At 39.7% G+C, this 27,029-nt stretch overlaps 1 protein-coding gene across 4 annotated transcripts in view; it reads right to left on the bottom strand.

The window, feature by feature from the left end:
• The window catches only part of LOC111848089 (SH2 domain-containing adapter protein F), a 111,224-nt gene extending 86,858 nt beyond the window's left edge, over nt 1-24,366 (bottom strand). For 2 of the 4 annotated variants that reach the window (XM_023819832.2, XM_023819834.2), the window contains exon 1: nt 23,606-24,366. In XM_023819832.2, the coding sequence (XP_023675600.1) occupies nt 23,606-24,034 (429 nt within the window). In that variant the 5' untranslated portion in view covers nt 24,035-24,366. The remainder of the gene's footprint in view (nt 1-23,605) is intronic. The other 2 variants (XM_023819831.2, XM_023819833.2) reach the window with 2 other exon arrangements.
• Between the last annotated feature and the right edge of the window lie 2,663 nt (nt 24,367-27,029).

Raw genomic sequence — 27,029 nt, 5'->3', positions numbered from 1 at the left:
ATATAGATTTGCAGCAGGGATTTGGATTGGTTACAAAGGAGCAGTGAAAACGCCCCAACTTGTGTCGTTTCTCAGAGATTACCATATGGGCTTGCCCAGATCGCAGAGACCAACAAGCAGAGTGGAAGAAACTTGGCATCACTAATCACTCTGTGAAGTGTCCAGGGAAACAGACGGACCAGAGAAGCTGATGTTCCAGGCAAAAAACAATTATCAGGGCTATTACTGTGGACGGTTCTTATTCATGCTACTCTCACTGCATGGTACCTGCTTCCCATTGCTCCCAAAAAGCACCAAAGGCTGTGCCTCCCACTCCTGCGTGCCAGTGCGCACCATGACAACAGCTAACACCTTGCACAACAGGAGCCTGTGGCTATCGCAAACTCACTGATGCACTGGCTAGTACATCAAGTGCTACGCTACCTTTAGCCCTACCCTGCAGACATAAAACCCAGCCAAGGAGGGGTTGGGGGATATGAATTAATTGCTATATTAACATGTGAAAAAGTGCCACCCTTTTATTTCTCTTCCATGTTTAAGTTTGTTACAAATCAGAGAATGTGCAGGAGACAAGGCCACTTCAACCTTAAAAGGCAAAGGCATGCAACATGTGTTTAAATTGACCTCATGCACAACAGATGGATTAGCTTGGCTTAAAACCACAATTTCAGATGAATTCATGTTCAGTTAAAGTTCTAATGTCTGCAGTTTTTCCCCTACATTTCCTGGCTAGCTGCTCAGTTTAGCGCACTCAATTGTAAGTTTGCTCTTGTGTGAGTTCTGACAGACAGGGATGAGATCCAAGGTAAACAGTGTGTTTTTTTAAGCCATAAATACTCTGAAAGTACCTATCTCAGACCGCTGATTGAACAAAAACATTTGGTGGACAGACTGGGTTCCACACACCATCCAGAGGGGTGGAGCTCTACAAGTGACACATTGTGGCCGCAAAAACACCACATCTCCAGCCGTCACTGCCTGGAAGTCATGTAATTTATCCCCCGCCTCTGAGCTCATTCTGTTCCACGGAAATGACCCAATTCAGCAAAACAATAAATTGAAAAAGGCAGGAAGAAAAAAAAATACAACATAAAAGGTATATCTTTTTGTGTAGAATTTTGTAAGAAAAAATAGGATAACAATAATAGGAGAACAATGAATTGTCCAATTAAATCAAATAAAGCCATATTAATTTAATTCATATACTGTATACTGTATATGTTCTATTTTCTAAGCATCCTTTGATAACCAATCTTGTTTAATGCTAGATTTCAACAGGCAATATTCAAATGCTTTTAACCATGTTTCACTAAATGAAGTGTAGAGCATATGCTATGCGTAGTACTGTGTGTGTGTCGTGTACTTTCTGCTACATGAAGTACAATGTGTGTTGTGTACTTTCTTCCAATCTCCATGATAATTTCCCACACAGCTGATAGCAATGGATTTCTTCAGAGCTTAAATGGATGTCAACAGGAGCAGGACCCCGTTACCACAGAATATGACAACTGAGAGCTTGGGTTAAGGAGGTTCCAGACAGGAGGTGCTATTACTGATCACATAGAACATTATTGCTGCAATTCCACTGACGATCAGTTGTGTTTGAGCACCAGGATGTGGACATCCCGTTAAACCTACAGATATATTCAAACTGGCTGTTTACCAGCCAATAATACTTCAATTACTAGGCACTGGTATAAATGACCACAGCTCAGTCATAAGCGCTACGTGAGCATTTCTACTTGGGACCACAAACAGAGCTGTCTGACAGAAGAACTTGGCAGGAAGAACCAGGTTCATGTACAAAATTTTCCCATTCCAGAGATGAAGATGGTGTAGGTTTGGGCTAAGATGACACAAACAGAATTAATGAGTTCAAAAACAAAGAGAGACAAAGAAATCAAATGAACAAATATGGGTCTGATGCAGCAGGGCTGAACAAGGGAGATGATTTCACAGATTACAGGCTTTGTGACTGGCGCCGATTAGTATCTGGGTTATAGGGGGCAAAACAAATCAGAATGGAGCCAATCTGCACATCATGAAGAAGAAAGTGCAGGTGGAAATAATAAATATAAAATATCTCACGTCACCCAACTCTCTCTTTCTCACAACCACCAAGCACCTGCTGGCACTGAGAATCCAGAGACTGAGCTCAGTCAGGATCAGAGTTCACAGCAACTAAAACCAGTAAGAACTTTGCTTCTCAACATAAACTAGTCATTGACTTGTCAAACTAGATCATATTTTTATGGGAATCACCATCTTCCTTTCATTCCATTATCATCAATAATTTTTATCCAATGGGAAAAAAGTTACAGTAGAATTATATAAACCTATGTATTTATAGCATCTTGTGCGGCAATGTAATTTGTCTACATCCTCTAACACAAGTAAATTCAGTCATGGTGGGAACTAAAACACAAGAGGTATCAAAACAAACAAGTTACAAAAGTTTTTTTTTTTGAATGCCTCTACTTCTGGAATAAATATGCTTTCATTATCATTTCAAAATAAACATTTTATGAGACACTACTGAAGAGATACAGGAAACAACTAATCCAAAACAGAAACTCAGTTCATTTGCATTATAAAAGCGGTTTCTGATCTGAGATTTTAGAAAAGCTCTGTAAATATCTTCCACAGTCATCATTCTTCATATCAGGCAATATCCATGTGCTTGGAACCTCCTTAGGCAGGGATGTCTGTGTAACCCCCCGCCCCCAACTGGAACAAGCAGATCTGGACAAGGACTTCCACAATAACAATTTCAATCCTTTTTAAATAGACGGATTCAAAATTTACAACAACAAAGCCCAATCTGAGACCTAAATCTGCAATCTTGAGTTAGCTGGTCCAGTCTTTAACTATTGCACTCATCCTTAAGGTGAGATGTGGGGTATGCCGCTGTTCTTTTGTTGCCAGTTAGAAAGAGACTAGGCAAGGAAACTGTCATAGTTTCAGCAAAGAACACAGATGAACCCCCCTTGAAGTCTCATCACCTAGTGAACACTTGAATACTTCCTAATCATTTTTTAAGCAAGAGGAAGATGAATTACATGTTTTTAAGGCAAACAAAACAAACGTCAAGATGACTGCTGTAGATAAACAGTTAACTACTACAGAGTATTCATCACTGAGGTTTTGGACTTCAGGTCCATTCTACTTAATTCTTAAAGCAAATGAAAGTGACATACCACAAACCATGACAGGTAACGTGCAACACCTCAGGCCGCTGCACCACTTAAAAAAGAAATGCACAATTGCATAAATACACACACACACACACACAGGCTTGTAATTATATCTTTGTGGGGACTCTCCATTCATTTCAATGGGGAAAACTCTAATCCCAACATGACTACCTTAACCCCTACCCAGCCCTAACCTTAACCATAAGTAACCAAACTAAATACAACACTTTTTGCATTTTCACTTTTTTGATTGCATTCACAGATCTTTGTGAGGGCCTGAAAAATGTTCCCCACAACGTAAAAAAAAAAAAACAGGTGTTCATTCAATTTTGGGGGATATTTGGTTCCCACAAAGTAATATAACTTAACCCATAAACACATATGGAGTGGTGGCTCTGAGGCTAGGGATCTGTTCAAATCCCATGAATGCCAGAGTGATTCTGCTCCATTGGGCCCTTGAGCAAGGCAATTAACCTGCAACTGTTTTGTCCTGGGTACGACATTAATCTACATCCAGCCCTATAAGGAGGTCCTCCAACTTATAGGGAACAACTTGGGGGTTGGTGGCAGGATTGGTACTCCAGCCACCGGAAAAAAACCTCACAATGGTCCGTTCGAGCTAGTATGGTGCTGAGGTATCCTCTGCCGCATGGCTGCACTCAGGTTCTCATCTCTTAGGTGCTTTGTCATGTGGTGGGTGTGGCAATGCACTGTAATCAGTGCATGCTCCTTATCTCTCATACACACAAACACTCCTCAGAGCCATTATTATGAGAAAGTTGGCAGAGAATGTTAATGTAACATTTCTACTTTTTACATTTTAACAAAGGTTCTGTCAATGTCAGCATGATAAAAGGTACGTTGATGTAATAGTTAACACAATTAATGTTGAAAAATATTCTTTATAATTAAAATATCATTTTATAAAAGTGCTATATGTGTATACGGCATCCAGCCTTGAACCCATGACCTCAGAGCTGTAAAGCCTACCATGCCCTTAGTTTATTTCTATATTATTAGTCTTAGCTGTAGTAGTGGGACAGCATTCCGGAAACATCAGAAAAACTGGACACTTTCAAAGTTTCCATTCTTTAATCATAAACATTTGGTAACCATTCCTGTAACGAACTGTTATTGGGGCAGCACTGCACAAACTTCAATAACAATGGATTATATGGCACAGTCGATCACACCTCTGGCGCTTGGGGTTCGATCCCACCTCCAATGAGAGGGTGTGTGGAGATGCATGCTCCCCCTATGTGATGCGTCTTTCTTTTAGGTTCTCTGGTTTCCTCCCACAGTCAAAACATATTCAGTTAGACTAACTGTTTCCTCTAAATTTCCCTATAGTATACAGCTGTATGAGTGAGTGTGTATGTGTCGCATGGTACAGTATCCAGCGCCCCCCGAGACCTTAACTAGGGCAAGGGGATGGATGGATGGATGGATGGATTTTCCCACCCATATATCTGCACTTTATAGACTAAGGGATGGCCAGTGGCATAAACATCACCTTAAACGACATATAAACAACAAAATTAAACAACAAAATTAAATAAACCACCCAGACAGTGTAGAGCTTATGGCCACTGAATCTGGGGCTATTTTTGTGCTATTTTTGTGCTGAGAGGTGACAGAGAAGATTCAATAAATAAAGATTAAGCGGTTCACAAAGGCTTCAGCCATTAAAGAAAGCCACAGAGTTTCCTCAGCTGAAGGGGGTCAGTGTCACCCCTTCATTTATGGCCCCAGTGAAAAGACGAAGGGGGATAAGACAGACAAGCTAGGTGAAAATGTGACATTTATGGAATTCGGGCAAAAGATAACCTGTGATAACTGAAGAGGCAGTAGCTCAATAGGATTAAGTGGTTCCATCACACCTTTCTATATCCGCTATTCAGTTGCTGTTTAATAAAGAAACTGCTGTCAGCAAACAGATGACAACCATCATTGATGTTCTGGTGCAACACTGAAAGACAGCCTCTGAGTAATCAGGAATCCTCATTGGTTTTCAAAGGCAATTGATCATCTGAAGAAATTAAGGTCATGGTCTCCTTCATCCCAAATATCTGCATTATTTAGAGCATAAATTCTACATACAAGATGAATACATATGCTGATTCTGGACTATTCCTTCCTCCACATAAGTATGCTGTCCTTGGATGACCTTGCAATGGCAAAATCCAGGGGCCTGCTGGCTTTCTGTGATTATCATGGATGTAATAAAGAATCATGGAATGTAGGTAATGGATTTTTTTCTTTTGCTGGCTCTTATTTTGTATTTATTTTTTGACAATAAATCATTTGGGATCCAAAGCTAAAACAAACGAAAAACATAAAAACACTTCTATACAACTAGAAAAGCATTTCTGTTATTCTCTGAGTAAATTAATCTGTCAGCTTTAGCTTTTACCACTATGAAAGCACTCAACGCCAAATCTAGAAGCTAATATGGGGGGGGGGGGTGGTTAATGGGGAAAATGACTGGGTAAAGCAGATTTCGAAAGGGGTCCATTTAAACCTGAAAGTATTTTAGCTCTCCAGTTGTTGCTCTGAATAGTTACCATACTAGCAAACATATTTGAATCAATATTACCACCAATGTTGGGCCTCTCCCCCACAGCATTCTGAAACTTGTATCATTTCTGGTATTATCAAAACTACAATGAACTGATACCACACACAGATACATTGTGGAACATATTATTTGCTCAGGAAAGATTTTTTCTATTGTCTTATTTGCTTCCTGGGAAAGGGTGATTTTAAATTGGCTTCATCTTTGGAGCTCCCTGAAGACCCTTCCCCAAACACTAAGATCTGTTTGTCTACACACGTGGGATGGGTTAGGCACAATAGTGAGGTTCTGGGTGCTACATCAAAGTCATGAGCCCTCATTGATTATTATTGACTGAATTTGCTTTCAAAACACAGCCTTTTTAATTACACAGCAAGTATGCTTTCGTTTTTCACCAGTCAATTCAAAAACACTGCTTGACACAACATGAAAGAAGAGCAGGGAACTGCTGAACATTGTATACATTACCAGTCAAAAGTCTGAGAAGGCCTACTTGAAATTATAATTATCTATGCTTTAACATTTTAACGTGATTTGAAGTTGGTCTTATAGACTAATGATTAAAAATTTGAAATACCTGGGTCTAATATATTTATATATAGACTTGGGATAGGTGGAGTACAGGAGTGCTTGTTACACACACAAATCCTGACCACATCTGCATAAAACCCCACCCCATCATCAGCTAATTTTTGGGAGTTACTGGGAATTACTGGGACCTGTTATTAAAGCACAAAAATAAAAGGTTACAATAAAAAACTTGAGAATCTCCCCTTTCACCTTTTTTACTGGTACACACTTGCTTTTACATATCAAGCCATGTTTTTCTATACGCTTATATATTAGAATTAGTTGCATTTTTCCTATGCATTTTTAGAGACTAGGTCGCTTTGCGAAAAGAATGGTTTTGGTAGCCGACTGATTTTCTAAAGTGAAAGACATAGTCTGCCACAAAGGCATATAGCTATGTCACCATCTCATCAAAACAGGTCCCTGAAACATCAAAAGAAAATGCACAAACATGATAGCAGAGCTACAATGGTAATTCTATGGGGACATTTATTAAGTGCTCAGTCCAACTCCAAGTGATGTAACTATGTACTATACAAACAAAGAGACACAAAAGAAATCAAACACTACCCACTGTTGGCTACCCACTGAGCCTCCCTTACCCAGCATGTTACAGGGTCCAGCAACTATTTCTCCACAATCGGTGTCCTCATATAGGGCTGGCCCCACCCACCAGAACATACTATTGCCCATGTGACACAGCAAAACGCACAGACACAACACACTGCACCCATACATTGACACGCCACACAGAAGAACAAACAGTAATGTCAACAACAAGTAACAAATAAACCAAATACCCAACTAGGACAATATATGTATTGTGTGATTGTCAGGTAACTGCAAAACTGTAATTGTGTTAGCGTAATGTGTATGTGTATCAGGTGAATATCAAAATGACCGGGTCACTAACTCAATTGGACTGTTACGATAAGAGAGATATGCAGGAGTACCGTATCATAAACTACTGTGCTTCCAGGGACCACGACGACCTCTGTGTCACACACTCCTTTTGCAGATTTACTTGATCTTTTCCTCCTTTTCGTTGCTGTCCTGCCTATAGCCAACAGGGAGATCAAAGCCTGTCCATCCGTCCGTTTTCCATACCCGCTTGTGCTATGTGGGGTTGCAGGAGCCTAGAGCCGATCCATTCCAGAAGTTATAGGCACAAGGCAGGTATTTTGCCAAGTCTGTCATAGCTCTATATTTTTCTGGTCACAATATACACAGAAAGCATGAATGGTGTTTTCTCGCATTTCCCAATCTGGTACTCAGTTCTCATTCCTAGGCTAACATAGCCCTAGTGTACACACAGACAGCATCCCTGCAGGGCCAGTGAGTGCTGCCAAGTAGCCTGCAGAACACGACCTTTTCAAATGCCTCCTCACTTACTGTTGCCCAGGACTGGCACTGGCCCTGCTCCCTGACACTGCTAACAGCCACACATACCTCTGCTGGCAGTTTGTGCTGGCAAGAGCAACAGAGCACAACACCTCAGAAGCGTTACTTACATGCCAGATTGCGCGTTTGTCTTGATGCACAACATACCCTAAAAATGAATCACCTGACATGACAAAACCCAACCCAAACACGTCACTGAATGATGAGGGAGTGTGTCAGTGTGTGTAAACACACAAAAACTTTTTTGTACTGACATCTCTGTCCTGTGACAGGTTATAAAGAGAACAGGTGGGTACCATAAAAAAATGCCTAGCATAATCAACCCCTGCCATCCCCCCCACCCACACACACACACACACACAGAATGTAATTATGTGTAAGTAGCCCGAGGCCCAGTGGAGAGACATGCTTTTACAACAATGGTTGAATCTGGGGGGAGGGGAAAAATTATTCCTAGCTCCCCAACCAAAGGGTTACTTTAGAACAGGATGTGTCAGACTGATCATACCAGCACAGGCTCAAAATAAAAAAAAAAATACAAAATATCAGCATTCTACTCTGATTTTATCATAGATATCAAACAAAGAAAGCAATAACAAAAAAGTGTGCCCGAGATTCCCGGGGGCAAGCCCTCATTTGCCTGATGAAAAGGGAATGTCAACACATTGTGAACACTTCCTGTCAGGAAGGGAGCACTTCCTTAATTCTGACACAGCCTACAAAGATGACAATGATCTGCTTATGTAATCCTTTTGTCCATTCTAACATGCCAAACCATGAAGCTACTCATCTCAATGTGTTTAAAGCAAGAACCGAACTTTGCCGAGTGACTGGCAGTTCGGTGCATCTGCAGCTTTCGGCAATCTAATTAAAAGATGCGGTGCTTCACACAAAGTCAGGACAGGAACAAAAAAGGACATGAATATTATGGGCATGAGACAGATGTCACTACTGATGATCTCTAGAAGACAGCTAAAAAAGAATGGAATTATAGAAGAAGAAGAAGGACACAAGTGGACATTAGTGTCAAAAAAATTCTCTTGTTTATAAAGCCTGTGCTGCCTCATCCAAAAATACATTTCATCATTTAATATATTCAATATACATTTCATTCAGGTATATTTATGTTTTGGGTCGATCTACATACTGCTCACTTTTGGAAATATTTAGCATCAGTGTTATCCAAACTGATTGGTGTTAGCTGGCAACCTTGTGTTTTATAACTCCTAAATGATGACTAATCTTTTCAGTTTTTGCTGATCTGAAAATCCATCTCATCTGGTATCATGAGGGGAAAAAAATCCAGTTTTGAGTAATAAATGTTCAGCTGCAACAAATTAACAACAACAACAAATACATCCATCCAATCATCCATCCATCTTACAGCCACTTAAACAGGTCAGGGTCATGATGGGCCTGGAGGGCACAAGTCTACTAACCTAATTAGTATTCATAATAGTACCTAGTTTGCTAAGACTACTAACCTATTTTGCAAGAGTAAAGCAGAGTAGAGAGGGAATTAGAAACCCAGACCCTGAAGGTGTCAGGCGCCAGAGATACTTACTGAGCCACACTTTTTCACTCCTGAGGTTGTCTTTCATGTGCAAGTTTTCATATTCTTAAACTTTTGCACAAAGCTCATTTGCAGCCCCTGTCCTTTTTATTTCAGTTCTTTGTATTTATGTAACTTTTGCCTGTCAAAGAAATTTTAAGGATAACATGCAAAAATACTTCAGACAACAGAACAACCACAATGTTATAATTTCAATGTTTAGAAGAAACATTCCATATTCTGGAGACAACTACAGGGAGCTGAAGACTCATAGTTCCACACATGATTCAAAATTGCACTCATGGGTGGAACCATACCATGCTAGGTTTTCACCACAGAGGCTGTCAGAAATACCACAGCCCTCCACAGCACCCGCATTTGTGCCTGGGGTGGCCTAAAACATCAGGGCACCACTGCCTTCCTTGTGTTCCAGTGCCCCAGCAGGAAAGCACTTTACTGAGTCAGGAGTTGTACTTACAGCTGTCACAGCCTGCTGGCGGTGAGATATGGCTACACTCGGATACGATGAAGATGCATAGATTAAGAGCTGCACAAAAAAAAAAAAACAGCCTTTCTTTTCCTGGCAATTATAAATAGTCATAAAATTAAATTTCTCATTTAACTGATCCAGTGTGTTGATATATATTTCTAAAGTATATATGAAAGTTCTATAATACTGCTGAAGTCATTTTAAAGTAATTGGGGGGAAAAAAACAATACTGATTCAGTTTCAGATTAGAGAAATGCCTCTGCCCCTGAGCATGTCATGCAGAGTTCCTGCATGACATGAATAAGACCATTATGTAAGAAAATAACAGTAACTTTGCAATTCAAATACATTTACAAATATCAAAGGTAGTCATGCAGGCATTGGATGTAGGTCACAGTTACATACTTAGTCCTATATACAGTACAGCCTTGGTATGCTGCAGAAACCAAGACCCAGTTCTACATCAGTGTGTTAAATAGGTCTGTATTATACTGAAAGCCATCAACATCAAAATCAACAGGGTTTATGAACTACGTAGCTATAAAAAAATCCAACGGTTATACCATAACCAGTACTAAAACAAGGGAAACACACATGGACACTGTTTGTGCACTTGTGTTAACCAAGTATGAAATGTTTTCACATATTTTAAAATGCAGGTGCATCTATCTTTTTAAATCTTTTTTTTATTATTATTATTATTATGTAGCATGTAGCTATGAATTCACATCATACCGGGTCCCAATGTATCCAAGGTTACACTGTACAACTTCCTGGACAATGTCAGAAAGACATGACATGTTTCTATGGTCCTTGCGTTCTTCATGCAAGAAACCAAGCATTCTACCCATGAACCAGCTACAACATTCTGAACATGGCGTGGCCACAATGGTGACACAAGTTTACCTCACTGTGTTATTTTCATATTTTATCCATGAGAACAGTACTGTGATGACAAATTGATCAAATATTCCTTAAAAGAACTCAAGCTCACAAGGGCAGGGCTATAAGTCCCTATAAGCTGAGTATTTATGAGGCCCCTGGGCTCCAGGTTGTACTTCACACTCCAGTCAATGTGTCCGGGGCCCCATATTCCTACATTACTGATGACCTTTAAACACTGACAGCAAAAGTCATGAGAATATCATTGATTTATTCTTTCCTGATTTCCCATAGGCTCCACCAATTTAGCACGTACACAAAAAATACTTTGACTATTTATAACATTCACATTCCATAATGTCGATTAAAGTCAGTAATAATTTACAGCTATAACTCACATGCCAATGCTGATGCTAGACTAAAATAAACTTGTGTGTTAAGTGCTAGTTAAAATTAATTACTCAAAAAAATTGATGTCAAAAGCAAAAACGCTGGGTTTACGTTGTCAGAACTTTCAGAACAGGCCATCTATACCACATTGACATAATAGTCTAGCTGGATGATTTTTGCTCAGAACTTCATGTTTCCCCTTATTACATAATCCAGTACCCCTCCAGTCATAGGAAGTGTACTCAGACTTCCTACACAGTGACATTAAATACTTATGACTGTCTACTGACAAGGGACAACATGGTACTGAAGAATACTCTCAATTCCACAAGGAAAATGATTATTATTATTATTAAACTGATATTATTAAATCCTTTACTTACCATTTGCACAAGTACAAGTACAGGAACACTGGAATGCTTCTCTTTGCCTACCCCATCTTGCTCTCCATGACACACACATGCAGGTGAGAGCAAGCTTGGAGGTCACAATGCGGAGTCAACCAGTATGCAGTGCCCCTGAAGCTGGCGAGGTTAAGGGCCTTGTTCAAGGGTCCATGGACATGTGACTATTCCGTCGTGGCTGGGAACCGGCAATCTTCCAGTCACTGGCACAGAGCCGCAGACCACTGACCCATTCAACACCCTTCACAACGAGATCCGATTTAGAAAAATACAAAATGAAATAATACTTATATAGCACTATTCATGCTAGGCTTAAGTATTTCCCTCTTAAGGCACAGACCTTGACAGAATCCTTGGCCCTTTGTGTTAACAGGGTGGTTGTGGGATTCTGAACCAACCTCCTACTCTGTTTGGTGCTGCAGCAATTCCAGAAGACCTTGCCATACCACAATGTGTAACCAACTTCCACAATAAGATTCTTACTCACCAAATTTATGGTAGAACATGATCAAAAGAAAGAAATGCAGGACTAAAACAAGCCAAAGACATAGAAAACCACTTCCCAGAGCTCCAATTCCACTGGAAATAAACAAGATTAAATCCTCCAAGTCTTGTTTCTCTCGTAAGCACAGTACACAGAAATGTCCCTTCAAAAACTAATAGAAAATCACATCAATTGTTTTGATCACTGATGAAGCAATGCTGCAAACGTTCTCCTGCAGCAAAGACCAACTCACAATCACTATTTGCGAAAACTAAAACCTAGAATGGTTTCAAATCAGTTTAGAGACAAATGCCTCTTTCAAACAAGTTAGATGGGAGATCTACTTAGGGAAAGAAATTGTGCAAAGATGAAAAAGTGGGAGTTTAACTGGGCAGAAAGACAAATGTAAGATGGTAAAAATGAGCATATAATGTAAACCTATTCTGTTTTTCACTGTCTATATGAAGAACTGCATAAGTTTCTGAGAAATTAGTACCACTGCTTCTGCAATATAAAAAAACACAAAACACAGACAGTGCACCAAAATCAATAGACGTTCAACAGCACCTTGCAGCAGTAGAAATCACACTTCCGAGTGCAATTAAAAGGCATGCAAGAAGGCAGAAAATTCAGAAACTATAAAGTAAAAAATACAACTGATCAGAAAAAGTCTCCACAAATTGAGTGCATGAAAGAGGTATAAAAGACTGTCAGATTATGACCTGACTGAAAGCTTCCAATGATGAAAATTGAGCCATGATGATTGCTCTTTCTGGAAGACAATAAAGGTCAAGTGCTGTGCTGAAAGCTCAAGGTGTCTGGGCATACCATGACAATCTGGGAAAAAAACAAACAATTCCATTTGCTTGCACTTTCTGTTTCAAGAACAGTTAAGGAGCTTTCACCCTTAATGCCATGAGAAAAAATTGTGTGTATATAAGTCAATATTATTTATTTATTGTAATTGTACAAATATTATGTTATTTGACGTAAAATGGCAGGACAAACAGTTCGAACAGTGCCAGAAAATGTTATGGGGTGTATGCATGCTTAAAAATGCTGTGATTGTGCAAGGTATAAAATTGGGCAGGTGGTGACAGACACCTCCACAATCCCCACTCACCCACACCATGTCAAAAAGAAGCCAGATTGCGCTGCATTTTTCTTTGCATTGCACAAAGGGAAAGATATCGCATAGTGTAACACAGGTACCGTAAAGTAAAATGAGTGGAGAAAAAAGCAAAAACATAAAAACACGTATATTCATATTGGCAAAGAAAAGAATCAAAATCGATTTTGTTTGCAATACAGACATGCATTTGTTTGTAGAGCTATATGGCTGTAATTTGACCCCGTATATTTAACTTTTGAACAAGCTAGCTGGTAGACACTTGAAATTTTTTTTTTTTTTTACATTTCAGTTTTTTACCAACCATTGATTTTCCCCCTTGTTGTCACTTCCAGGGCTCCAAAAGAATTTAGTTAATTAGTATTTTTTTGGCTCATGTGAAACAGTGCAGCAGCGGATCAAGACAGCACGGGAAAAAATGTTATACAATGTCTTATTTTGAATAAAAGTACACTGCTCAAAAAAATAAAGGGAACACTTAAACAACATACAAGTCAATCACACTTCTGTGAAATCAAACTGTCCACTTAGGAAGCAACACTGATTGACAATCAATTTCACATGCTGTTGTGCAAATGGAATAGACAACAGGTGGAAATTATAGGCAATTAGCAAGACATCCCCAATAAAGGAGTGGTTCTGCAGGTGGTGACCACAGACCACTTCTCAGTTCCTATGCTTTCTGGCTGATGTTTTGGTCACTTTTGAATGCTGGCGGTGCTTTAACTCTAGTGGTAGCATGAGACGGAGTCTACAACCCACACAAGTGGCTCAGGTAGTGCAGCTCATCCAGGATGGCACATCAATGCGAGCTGTGGCAAGAAGGTTTGCTGTGTCTGTCAGTGTAGTGTCCAGAGCATGGAGGCACTACCAGGAGACAGGCCAGTACATCAGGAGACGTGGAGGAGGCCGTAGGAGGGCAACAAGCCAGCAGCAGGACCGCTACCTCCGCCTTTGTGCAAGGAGGAACAGGAGGAGCACTGCCAGAGCCCTGCAAAATGACCTCCAGCAGGCCACAGATGTGCATGTGTCTGCTCAAACGGTCAGAAACAGACTCCATGAGGGTGGTATGAGGGCCCGACGTCCACAGGTGGGGGTTGTGCTTACAGCCCAACACCGTGCAGGACGTTTGGCATTTGCCAGAGAACACCAAGATTGGCAAATTCACCACTGGCGCCCTATGCTCTTCACAGATGAAAGCAGGTTCACACTGAGCACATGTGACAGACGTGACAGAGTCTGGAGACGCCGTGGAGAATGTTCTGCTGCCTGCAACATCCTCCAGCATGACCAGTTTGGCAGTGGGTCAGTAATGGTGTGGGGTGGCATTTCTTTGGGGGGCCGCACAGTCCTCCACGTGCTCGCCAGAGGTAGCCTGACTGCCATTAGGTACCGAGATGAGATCCTCAGACCCCTTGTGAGACCATATGCTGGTGCGGTTGGCCCTGGGTTCCTCCTAATGCAAGACAATGCTAGACCTCATGTGGCTGGAGTGTGTCAGCAGTTCCTGCAAGACGAAGGCATTGGTGCTATGGACTGACCCACCCGTTCCCCAGACCTGAATCCAACTGAGCACATCTGGGACATCATGTCTCGCTCCATCCACCAACGCCACGTTGCACCACAGACTGTCCAGGAGTTGGTGGATGCTTTAGTCCAGGTCTGGGAGGAGATCCCTCAGGAGACCATCTGCCACCTCATCAGGAGCATGCCCAGGCGTTGTAGGGAGGTCATACAGGCACGTGGAGGCCACACACACTACTGAGCCTCATTTTTACTTGTTTTAAGGACATTACATAAAAGTTGGATCAGTCTGTAGTGTGTTTTTCCACTTTAATTTTGAGTGTGACTCCAAATCCAGACCTCCATGGGTTGATAAATTTGATTTCCATTGATAATTTTTGTGTGATTTTGTTGTCAGCACATTCAATTATGTAAAGAACAAAGTATTTAATAATATTTCATTCATTCAGATCTAGGATGTCTTATTTTTTGAGCAATGTATTTACCTGAACAATCAAATTGTTAAATACTAGAAATTTCTGTTTACATTTCAGGCACTTGGATATTTAGTCAACTTGTATTTTATGTAAGAAGTGTTTTTTCCCATTTTTACATCTTATGATATTGTTGATGAGCAGAGATGTATGGGCTGATATTGGTGCCACTAGAAACTGAATATGAATTTTGTATATTTGAATCTGCAGTTATCCGCATTACAAAACTGAATCTGAATTTAATAGTTTGAATCTGAATTACAGTAACTTGAAATAGCATTTATCCTACCTCGAAAAATTCAGTTCGCAAATTCAATTTCAATCTAGTGTGACACACATCCAGGTCCTTGAGGAAAAGTAGTCGACCGCAGATTCACATGCAACTCATTTCCACGTTTATGGCAGTTCTGCAGGTCGGGGTAAAGAGGAGGCGTGTGCCGGGATGTCAGAAAAACAAATGCTGGATTCGCAGGTTTGTCATTACCTTATGATACATATGAGAATAAGCTTTATATACACGAGCGATAACATAAACATTAACCATACGTCTGGTTAGTAGATGGTAGCATATTTGGTTAAATGAACGATTTCTGGCACTGCTAGTTTATGTTAATATGGTAGACTAACGCAAAACTAGCTAGGGATATGAATTGTACTTCTAGTTTAGTTTAAGTTATGGCTCACCTGCTCATCTCATATCGCTTTCCAGCAGTGTTTATGCTAAATATTTTTTTTAATATTCATTTCGCCAAAATGAGGTGGAAATCAGTATTAATTTTATGTGAGTATGGAATATTATTTAGCACTTCATAATGCATAGAGAATGTAAATATGACCAATAAAGTTATGTCCATGCAATGACATTTTTGTGGTGTTCGTGACTCTTTTCCTTTCTTAAACACCTACATTACCAGTGTGTTTTGGTAATGAAAATTGCCTATAACTGATTACATAAAACATTACATTTTTGTGGAGAAAAAAAACACTGAATATGAAATATTAAGCAAATGTGTTTACATCCGCGATACACTCAAAATGGCGAATGGGGGCGTGTTAGACACGTGACTGACAAAGACCGATGCAAGGTTTGCTACTGAAGGAAGGGATTCGCAAAAATTCACGGCTGGGTATTTAAAAAAACACAACTAGAGATGGTCATGCCACCATTATGTTCAGCCGAGGGACCAAATAGTAAAAGAGATGATTGACAAACATCATCTAGGGGTGTGGATTAAGGGAGAAAACAACGATGGTGAATGGTTGAAGAAATGATTATGCTTAAGTGACGAGATATTGTTACACGATAAGAAAGTGTATAAAAATTTGTGTAACACAGTATTGGACACACTCCTGCAGGGTGTCCAGCCTTGGCTGTAACCTTACTGTGGCAATAAAGGCTGAATCTGAAGATCTACACACTCTCGCGTGACGCTTGTCTCTGAGTAGCAGAGTACTGGCAACTTGAGAGAAGTGGTGGTACGATAAAGATTAAAATATAACAGTGCCGGTACTGCTTAATTTTTATTACATATATGATCCCGCATTTGCGCTTGCGACACCCCGGCACACGCCTCCTCTTTACCCTGACCTGCAGAACTGCCGTAAACGTGGAATGAGTTGCATTGTGAATCTGCGGTCGATTACTTTTCCTCAAGGACCCGGATGTGTGTCACACTAGATTGAAATTTAATTTGCGAACTGAATTTTTCGAGGTAGGATAAATGCTATTTCAAGTTACTGGAATTCAGATTCAAACTATTAAATTCAGATTCAGTTTCTAATGGCACAAATTTCAGCCCATAGAGATGCACTATTTATGTTATCCAACAGGGAAACATTGATGCGAGTACATAATTCAAAACCATAATTCATTCTTTTTTTTTTTTAAAGGGTCAAATTACACTCCTACATGGACAAATTAAAAAGGAACAATTAAGAGACAACCACCTATAATGTGCATGCCACAATTAGTATAGCAAAATGACGAAACTGACTCACTCATTACACATCAAGTTAATATTATTCAATACATTTTCTACAGTCCATGCACCAAAACATACCAATAAAAATATTTATACTGAGAACAAACAATGAATTAAAAAATCTTTGAAATCAGGGTTCTGCTACCGTTTGGCTTTTGCCTTATTTAAACTGAATTCATCCTTTTCATGCATTGAAATCACTTAACTGCTCATTATTCAAGGATTATCTTTATTTACTTTGTGATAATCACCTTGTAAGCATAAAAACAATTTCAAAAATTATAATTATGGATAATATAAAACAAAGCTTGTGTATTCAACCCCGACAATCACATTGTTGTTGTTCCTAGTTATGGTATCTCCCCCAGATCCCTCTTTTACACCTCACACAGGTCAACCATAACACCATAAAACCTCCTCAGGTAGAGCGGCTTTTTTTAATCAGCACATCTTACATTGGACATTAAATCAACGCTTGTCTCTGAGTAGCAGAGTACTGGCAACTTGAGAGAAGTGGTGGTACGATAAAGATTAAAATATAACAGTGCCGGTACTGCTTAATTTTTATTACATATATGATCCCGCATTTGCGCTTGCGACACCCCGGCACACGCCTCCTCTTTACCCTGACCTGCAGAACTGCCGTAAACGTGGAATGAGTTGCATTGTGAATCTGCGGTCGATTACTTTTCCTCAAGGACCCGGATGTGTGTCACACTAGATTGAAATTTAATTTGCGAACTGAATTTTTCGAGGTAGGATAAATGCTATTTCAAGTTACTGGAATTCAGATTCAAACTATTAAATTCAGATTCAGTTTCTAATGGCACAAATTTCAGCCCATAGAGATGCACTATTTATGTTATCCAACAGGGAAACATTGATGCGAGTACATAATTCAAAACCATAATTCATTCTTTTTTTTTTTTAAAGGGTCAAATTACACTCCTACATGGACAAATTAAAAAGGAACAATTAAGAGACAACCACCTATAATGTGCATGCCACAATTAGTATAGCAAAATGACGAAACTGACTCACTCATTACACATCAAGTTAATATTATTCAATACATTTTCTACAGTCCATGCACCAAAACATACCAATAAAAATATTTATACTGAGAACAAACAATGAATTAAAAAATCTTTGAAATCAGGGTTCTGCTACCGTTTGGCTTTTGCCTTATTTAAACTGAATTCATCCTTTTCATGCATTGAAATCACTTAACTGCTCATTATTCAAGGATTATCTTTATTTACTTTGTGATAATCACCTTGTAAGCATAAAAACAATTTCAAAAATTATAATTATGGATAATATAAAACAAAGCTTGTGTATTCAACCCCGACAATCACATTGTTGTTGTTCCTAGTTATGGTATCTCCCCCAGATCCCTCTTTTACACCTCACACAGGTCAACCATAACACCATAAAACCTCCTCAGGTAGAGCGGCTTTTTTTAATCAGCACATCTTACATTGGACATTAAATCAAGCTATGCCGTCTGCCATAAGATGTATTGTACACTCCTAAAAAGTGAGAGCAATAAAAACCACAGCCAGGGAGAGGTCACATACATCAGCGCGTGCACGTAAGTATATTATTAGTATTTACAGCTGGAGAAAGACACAAAATAATGAGAAAAAGAAAATTTAAATTGGCATTGATAGTGACTACTGGCATCCCACTGAGGGTGTAATTCAGCCTTGGACCCTGTGCTGCCTGGTAAAAGCTCCAGGTTCCCCTACAACCTTGACGAAAATAAATGGCTGGAAGATGTGTGGATGGATTCACTGCCTCTAGGCTCCAGCTAATGGGTGTAAACGTTTACTTACACCCACAATTTGATAAGCAGATTAGTAGTACCGTACACCTAAAATATTGAGGCGCTTGATGCCCAAAAGTTAGTAATCTGTATAAATTTGGTGTATCCTTATGTTTAATAAATGTGTCAGACATTAAACTGCAAATTGTATCGCTACAGCACTGACGTCTTTTTTGCCATGTTTACTGACAATATCTCGTCTTTCAAAAGATATTATGGCTGCTGAGCTGTCCCTTTCTTCATCGCCACTTCAGTGCTTATTGCTTCCATGCTATACCAAACAGTAGCATTTGGTGTGCTCTGCTAACCAAATTTAATAAACCTAAGAATACGCCGAAATTATACAGATTACTAAGTTTTGAGCATTACCATATGCCTCTCATTAATATTTTAACTGCACTACTAACATGCTTATCAGATTGCAGGCGTAAGTAAATGCCCGTTTGGTACCGAAAAGCCATCCAGACAAACTTTTACATTTTGCCTGTGCTCATATCTCCATTATATCTGTGTGATATGGTGCAGCCCTAATGTCATTGTATCAAGGTGTGAATAACATATAACTGGTCAAGTGGGTGTGCTGCATCCTTACAGTACACTACATTCTGTTTTTATCCCCTCTCTAGGCACACTCAGTGTTTTCTCCATACTTACAGTACCTTATTGTAAAACATCAGTTAACATTGGCCAGTTTATTAAGCACACCCGTTCGTTAGCACAAATAGCTTGTTCCTCCAAACAGAGAATCATGTCGCTGCAACTGCATACATACAGCACAGACATGGGCCAGCAGTTCAGTTAGGTGCATTAGAATGATTAAGATGTGTATTATGAGCAATTTTTATGCAGTGTAATTGGTGGTGTGAGGCAAGGTATTTCTAGCATCTGACACCGATACAGATTTATCTGGAGATTCTGCTTAAAAATAAATTTTAAAATAAACTACATTCCAAAAATATGAAAAAGAAGAAAACACCAACTCTCAACACTCAGCACTATATTTTATAGCTGTTTACATATATTTATAACATTTATAGCAGAAGGGCTGATCATCAAGTGTAATAAACTCCGTGATTTTCTGAGTAATATATTTTGATTTTGCAGTATCTGCACTGAATTGTCTTTTGCTATCAAATGACTGCCTTACTGAGGACTAGCATTATACGACAGTACTACAGTTTTCTTCATTGGGATGGATTGTTTTTCAGAAACTCTTCATATGCTTCACTGTCTCGCCTTAAGGTGAGCAATCAAGTGTCTTGTGTTGAAATGTTTATTAGTAGATCGTCCTCATAAAATTTCAGCAGAGCAATGTTTGCAAAATGCATTTCTAATGTCATTTTCCCCAACATTAAAATAATTGCTCACAGCAGATATTTTTGTGACTGTTTAGTACACAGGTGTGCAAAGCAGTACGGATCACCTTTTAAATGGAATTATTGGCGGAAAGATCAGCTCATTTTTAACTTTCAGCAAATGGCTGTTCGGTGCTGGCAGCCGATACCTATAGTTGGCCGATGCAAATCGGTGCATCTCTAATTTTCAAACAATACTGCACCTAGAGTACAGAGATTAGTGCAATAGGGAAAAACCATTCAGTGAGACTCAGTGCTGTAAACAAAACCAGCTTGTTATTCATTACTTACTCATTAAAGCTAAGAGGAAGGCCACAAGTGCAAAAAATAACAGAGGAAAAACTTCTCTGAATGCACAATCCAACCACAAAAGCAGTACCTAATAAAAAAGCCAGAGTGTACATCACCAATCAGAATAAGCATAATGCAGTGGCAAGAATTGAGAGAAGTACGAATTTATTTATTTTTTTTATAAAAAAAGGTGAATTCAAGCGTGGCTTATATTTCTAAGCATTACCCACGCTCTTATGAATCTCAGATCAAAAAATAAATAAATTGTGGCGGGCAGCAATCCTGGAGGTGAAAAGAAAGGCTCAGGAAAACGTGCCATCAAACCTGAGAGCTGCTTGAAATTCCTCACACTGATTGCAATCAGAGCTCCGCATCATGCATTGCCAAGCACCACATTCAAGCCTAAAACGGTAAGCTCACTCTCCTGCCATTGTATCTGCTGTCATCTCACCATGCTAACCAACCAGAATGAACACAAAAACCTGTTCCATATGAGCTGTTTTTGTATCATCAGCAGGAGGAGGGAAGCCATCAACGCTTAGTGGAGGCAGGCTTGCTAAAACCACCAGCTCCTGAAATACAAGCAACACAAAGACCCCGTCTCACACTTTCCCACCTAACAGCTGGAGGTTTTATTAGGTGTTCAGGTAGCTTCTGTTCCAGAGCTCTTAATTAATGTCACACAATGTTGTCTAAATGGTTCTGCTGCGCCTCACCCTCATCCCCGAGTGTTGTTCCCCATGATTCCTAGGAAACTGCGCACAGCTCTGCCGAAACCCCAATACTAACGGAGTATGGGAACAATCATCCAAAAATATACATAATGCAGATTATTAAGAACATAAGAAATTTACAAACGAGAGGAGGCCATTCGGCCCATCAAGCTCGTTTGGGGAGAACTTAACTAATAGCTCAGAGTTGTTAAAATCTTATCTAGCTCTGATTTAAAGGAACCCATGGTTTTAGCTTCCGCTACACTAGCAGGAAGACTATTCCATACTGTAACTACACGCTGTGTAAAGAAGTGCATCCTCAAATTTGTTTTAAAATGTTCTCCCGCTAATTTCCAGTTATGGCCACGAGTTCTAGTATTTAGACTAATATTGAAATAGTCATTTGGCTGAACAGCATCCAGACCCGTTAGAATCTTATAGACCTGAATCATATCCCCCCTTAGTCTCCTTTGCTCAAGGCTAAACAGATTCAGTTCCGCTAACCTTTCCTCATAAGACATTCCTATAAGACCAGGAATCATTCTCGTAGCTCTTCGTTGCACCTTTTCTAAGGCAGCAATGTCCTTCTTGAGGTATGGTGACCAAACCTGCACACAGTATTCTAGGTGGGGTCTTACCAAGGAATTATATGTGTAACATCACCTCCCTTGACTTAAACTCCACACACCTAGAGATATAACCCAACATTCTGTTCGCCTTTTTTATTGATCGTAATTCATTTATATGTTTTTACATTTCTGCCTAAAACATTGTGACATATCATACATGCTATCCCTTTGACATCCTAATACAAAAAATATCTTTAAACAAGCCTATATATATATATATATATATATATATATATATATATATATATATATATATATATATATATATATATATATATATATATATATACATATATATATATATATATACACATACACACACACACACGTGTACACAAACACACACACACACGTGTACACACACACACACACACACACATATATATATAGATATACACACATATATACATATATACACACATATATACATACATATATACATATACATACATATATACATACATATATACACATATATACATATACATACATATATACATATACATACATATATACACATATATACATATACATACATATTATATATATATATATATATATATATATATATAAATGTTTTAATTTTGTCTGGAATGCATTGTTACAAACATAATATATACTAGGCTTCACTCTCAGTAACTATTAATGGGAGATTAAAGGTTGGTGTGCGAATGGAATACAAACAGCAAGCCACATTATTTCAGGTACTGTATAATGGAAACCATGTCAATTCCTGGGCAGCAGCCAATGAGCTCCATCAATTAGAAGGACTTTCAGTGGCCTATGGGCAACACCCAGCAGTGGAAACCACAGGTAGGCAGCAGAGATCCTAATGCCGGGGTAGGCAACCCTGATCCTGGAGGGCTGGTATCCAGCAGGTTTTCCATCCTATACCTGGTCCCTAATGAACCGCATCTGATCTCAGGCAGATAGTAACTCATCAGGTAGGACAGAAAACCTGCTGGATACCAGCACTCCAGGATCAGGGTTGTCAAATGTACACTGAAATTAAATAGTATCTAAGTTGAGTGCTTTGCTGCAGACAGAAACATTACTGAAGTTGCAGGGCGACTTTTCACCATTCATCCATGTTCTAACCACAAGCAGTGCAGTCATAGGCACTGTGTGGGGTGCCAGTTCATCACAGGGTACATACAGGCTCACACGCACACGTTCAACCCTACACTACCAGCTATATAAAGATGCTAGTTAGCTTAACTGCACGTCTTCGGACAGCAGGTGGAAATCAGAGTACCTGGGGAACATGTAAACTCTAAAAACTCAGAACGGAGTCAGGATTTAAAGCCCCAACGCTGAATGTTTCAGACAAAAGTGTTACTCACTAATCCACTTTGCCACGTGATGTAAACAAATTTTACAAAAACTCCCTGCAAAACGAATCGGATTCCCAATATTTTTGCTAACTTCCGAAGATTTCTAAGAGATTCATATTTGTTTGTTTGTTTGTAAATCGTATTCAAGTCGGCAAAGAACTGCTCCGGAAACCTTTTGACAGTCTTCTGGCAGATTTCCACATTACGAAACGTGTAACGACTCTTAACACATATTTTTTCTTGTTTGTGTACAGTTTAGATAATTTACTTTGTAAGTTTCGCTTCTTGAAACAACTCGCGCAGCTTGTGTTTACAAATAAAAGACGACAATTAACACAAAGTTTCTCCTGAATGTTTGACAGTTCTCCGGGGGCGTACAGAAACATTGCTGGAGAGTCGCCTTACCTTCTCCTGCTCCGCAGGAGGCGAAGTGGGAGATTTCAGAGTCGCGGGAGACGGCGATGGACACGGTGTTACTACGTTGGTGGGATTAGAGTTGCCTTTCTCGATGGTTTCCACCTTAATAAGTCGGTGTTTTGGTGATAAGTACTTTCCGTCTGGCGAGCCCAGTGAAGTCTGGCCGCTTGCGAAGGAGACGTGTCCTCCTCCAGTGTAGGGGTCCTCGAAATCCAGCTCTTTCTGTAGTTTGTACGCAGCTAGGATGTCCGGTTGTGCCGGGCTCGGATAGTGAGAGGTGGCTCCCGAGCTGGGCTGCTGGTAGCCCGGCGTACCTGGCACAGCGGGATGGCAGTGCCTGTAGTCTGGTTTCGGGGGAGCCGGAGGTGCCGCTTTGGTGGTTTTGAATCCCAGGTGTTCCTTGAACCATTTGGCCATGCTGACAGCGCATTGCTTACAAGTCGGTTTTTAATGTTTGGTCCACTTTCACTGCCGAGGTCCACCTCTTTCAGTATGAGACTTGGTCCTTGGCTTTTTCCGAGTTACTGCTGCGCGCTTCTCCAGCTCAGCCTGCGTCCTTTTATGCTTCACTAACCGAAGAGCGCAAGCGGCGTTAGCCAGTCCGCCTTTTCCAGCAACTTGTTTCTTACGCAGTGACAGCCAGACCGCTCAACTGTGTCTCCGCTGAGGAATATGGGAGCACACGCTTGTGAGCATGGGGTACTGTAAGCTCCTGTCCAGGCACCTGGGAACGTTCACTGCCCCCTACTGGTCGACTATGATTGAGGTACCTGCTATATTGCCATGACGTTTTAAAGATTAAATGAAGTCTACAAGAACATAAACGTTGTATTATATTTAAAAACATATGTTATAATAATCTAACCAATTATTACACTTCAAACAGTTGTAAACTGCGTTGTGTAATACAGCCATACAAAAATATATAGGTTATCTACGTAGCATTGCCTGAACAGTAGTAATAAACATAAACGTTCTCACTATACTGTTAAAAGAAACCCCCAAAAAACTGTGGCCGTACAAGTTAAAGTATGTGATAAAATGTTTACAGAAGTCTCCGAAACAGTGTCCATTACTGCACTGTTGCATTTACAGTACCGTGTGTACTTAGGCTATATATAGGCTATGAAAGATTTAAACACCCTAAGTAATATGTTTGTTACAGAGATATACGGTGATAGCACTGCCCATATTAACCACATCTTGGATACATTATAAACCTGGAATATTTTGTCTTTGTCAGGTAATCTTATATTAAAAACGAAAAAAAAAAATTCATTAATGTTTGTGTGTTCACGTGACCGTTTCAAATATATTGTATCTTTATACAAATAATATTTTTGCGTAATACGTATAGTACAATTACTGAGTTGCATATTGCCAAGGTTGAAAGTGGCTACAGTTATACTGTGCAAGAGTATAGTTCAGAACAAAGGCTTTCACAGACAATGACAATCACTCTCGTAATGACGTACGTAGTGGGCGACTTACCTACATTTGACGGGCTATAGTTTTATATTCTGTTGTTATGTCAGCTTCTTGTTATCCATGTGTGCGCGCTAATATATGAAGCTGTTGCAAAACAATTCCAAGTCTGTCGAAATCGAATTATTACAGAAAAGTCCATTTGCCTTTTACTACGTAACCTAGTGTTTTCTTCACTTAAAATGTGTTTCAGCTGTCCGAAAAGAATCCAGTATGTTTGGATTTAGACAGCTATACTGCTGGGGTGTAAACATACAACAATTTCCACATTGACCGAGAACTGGAAAGACTACACAAGAGCGGTGGGCTAAATCTGTCCACTTAGAACAATATAAAATGTTGTCTCCCGTCATCTCCAGATGGCCGGTTGAGGCTGATTTGATACACTGAAAATAACTGGCAGAAAGAGGATTGGTATAGTAATTACTCGACTACATTACAGCAGAGCACTTATAAGCATATTTACGGCAGGGCTGCTTACACTACAAAGGAACTGCAACTTGCAGCATGCTATATTGCATGCAAAGCATGCTCTCGGCTATAAATGTCTTGTTTATATATTCATACAGAGATATTCCCTAGAGTATTGAGAGTTTCTACTCTCACATCTACAAGATCTTCCCAAGGTCAAATACCTTGACACCTTTATAAGCACTCCTGCTTACATGGAAAAATTAAATGCTAAAACTGCAGGTCAAAATGGACAAGAGGCCAAGAAATAAAACAAGCCTGTCTGTTGCATAGTTGCATAAAGGAACTTTTTGAAAATTAAACAGTCACAAAAACGTAGGACTACATTTAAAGCCTATCCAGTGAAATGAATAGTGACTCAGGGGCAATGCATTTAATTGTAGTGACAAATGGATATCGAACAGGCTTTGTCCTGCTTGTTATACATTATGTAGAGCTATTTCAACATTAAGGTCAAAAGTGGCAGAGAATGAGCATCTGAAGATTTTTTGTGTGCCACTCCAGGGGAAGGTAAAATTAATTCTTGTACTGGCATCCTATCCTGGGTGTATGCCAGCCCTGTTCCTTGTACTGCGGGGGGGTCCCAGCAATCCTTGCAGCTCCGCCCAGGATGAGCGGTTGAAAGATGGATAGATATTTACTGTTCATTTGAAGCGTTGTTTTAGAACTGCATTTCAATCAGCTGACCTCTGTGATGTCAGAGGAAACAAGCAAGGACACTTAGCATTACCTAGTTCCCTGGGTGATTGATACAGATCTGAACTGTGTCCTTTATTGCACTGGCCCAGGAGGAAATTAAAGGTAACTGAAAAGTACTCAGCTTTCACCTGTTACTCACAGCTACTTGAAAGGATGGGAATAGATCCAAGAATTAATACCAAAGCCTCATGCTTCAAAAGAGGTGTTCTGGACCTCACGTAATTGTGAACCATATAAAATAGTGATACTTTATTCATACCCATGGGGAAATTGGATGTTTTGCCCATTCTATCTTGCTTTCCATGAAACTCACAGACACATGTATACAGGTGAGAGCAGGTTTTTGGGTCATGGTGTAAGGTTAGCCCGTATCCAGCATGCCTGGTGCCATTGGGGTTAAGGGCCTCACTAAAGGACCCAATGGTGACATCATTCTTCTTTGAACAAGCAACCTTCCAGTCATAACCCAGAGAGCCACATGCCACCCAAAAATATATAAATGTGATTGCGAATATTGGATGTTATCCTCTATAAGGAAATTGGTCAACAACTTGGCTATGTTTTTATTAAATAAAATTCCAAATTACAGTACTAGACTTTGTCCCAACTTCTGAATTTTGAAAGATCCCAGTTCTGGGAGAGAGCTGACACTGAGGAGATTTATATTCCTGTATTTCAAATGACTGCAATGGAAGGAAATCTCAGTTTGGTTTCAGGCTGGCAGCACTCTGTCAACCGTTGCTGTGCTCACCATGTT

The sequence above is a fragment of the Paramormyrops kingsleyae genome, chromosome 11 (assembly GCF_048594095.1).
Source record: "Paramormyrops kingsleyae isolate MSU_618 chromosome 11, PKINGS_0.4, whole genome shotgun sequence".
Taxonomy (NCBI): domain Eukaryota; kingdom Metazoa; phylum Chordata; class Actinopteri; order Osteoglossiformes; family Mormyridae; genus Paramormyrops; species Paramormyrops kingsleyae.
This window is presented reverse-complemented; position numbering and strand designations above follow the sequence as displayed.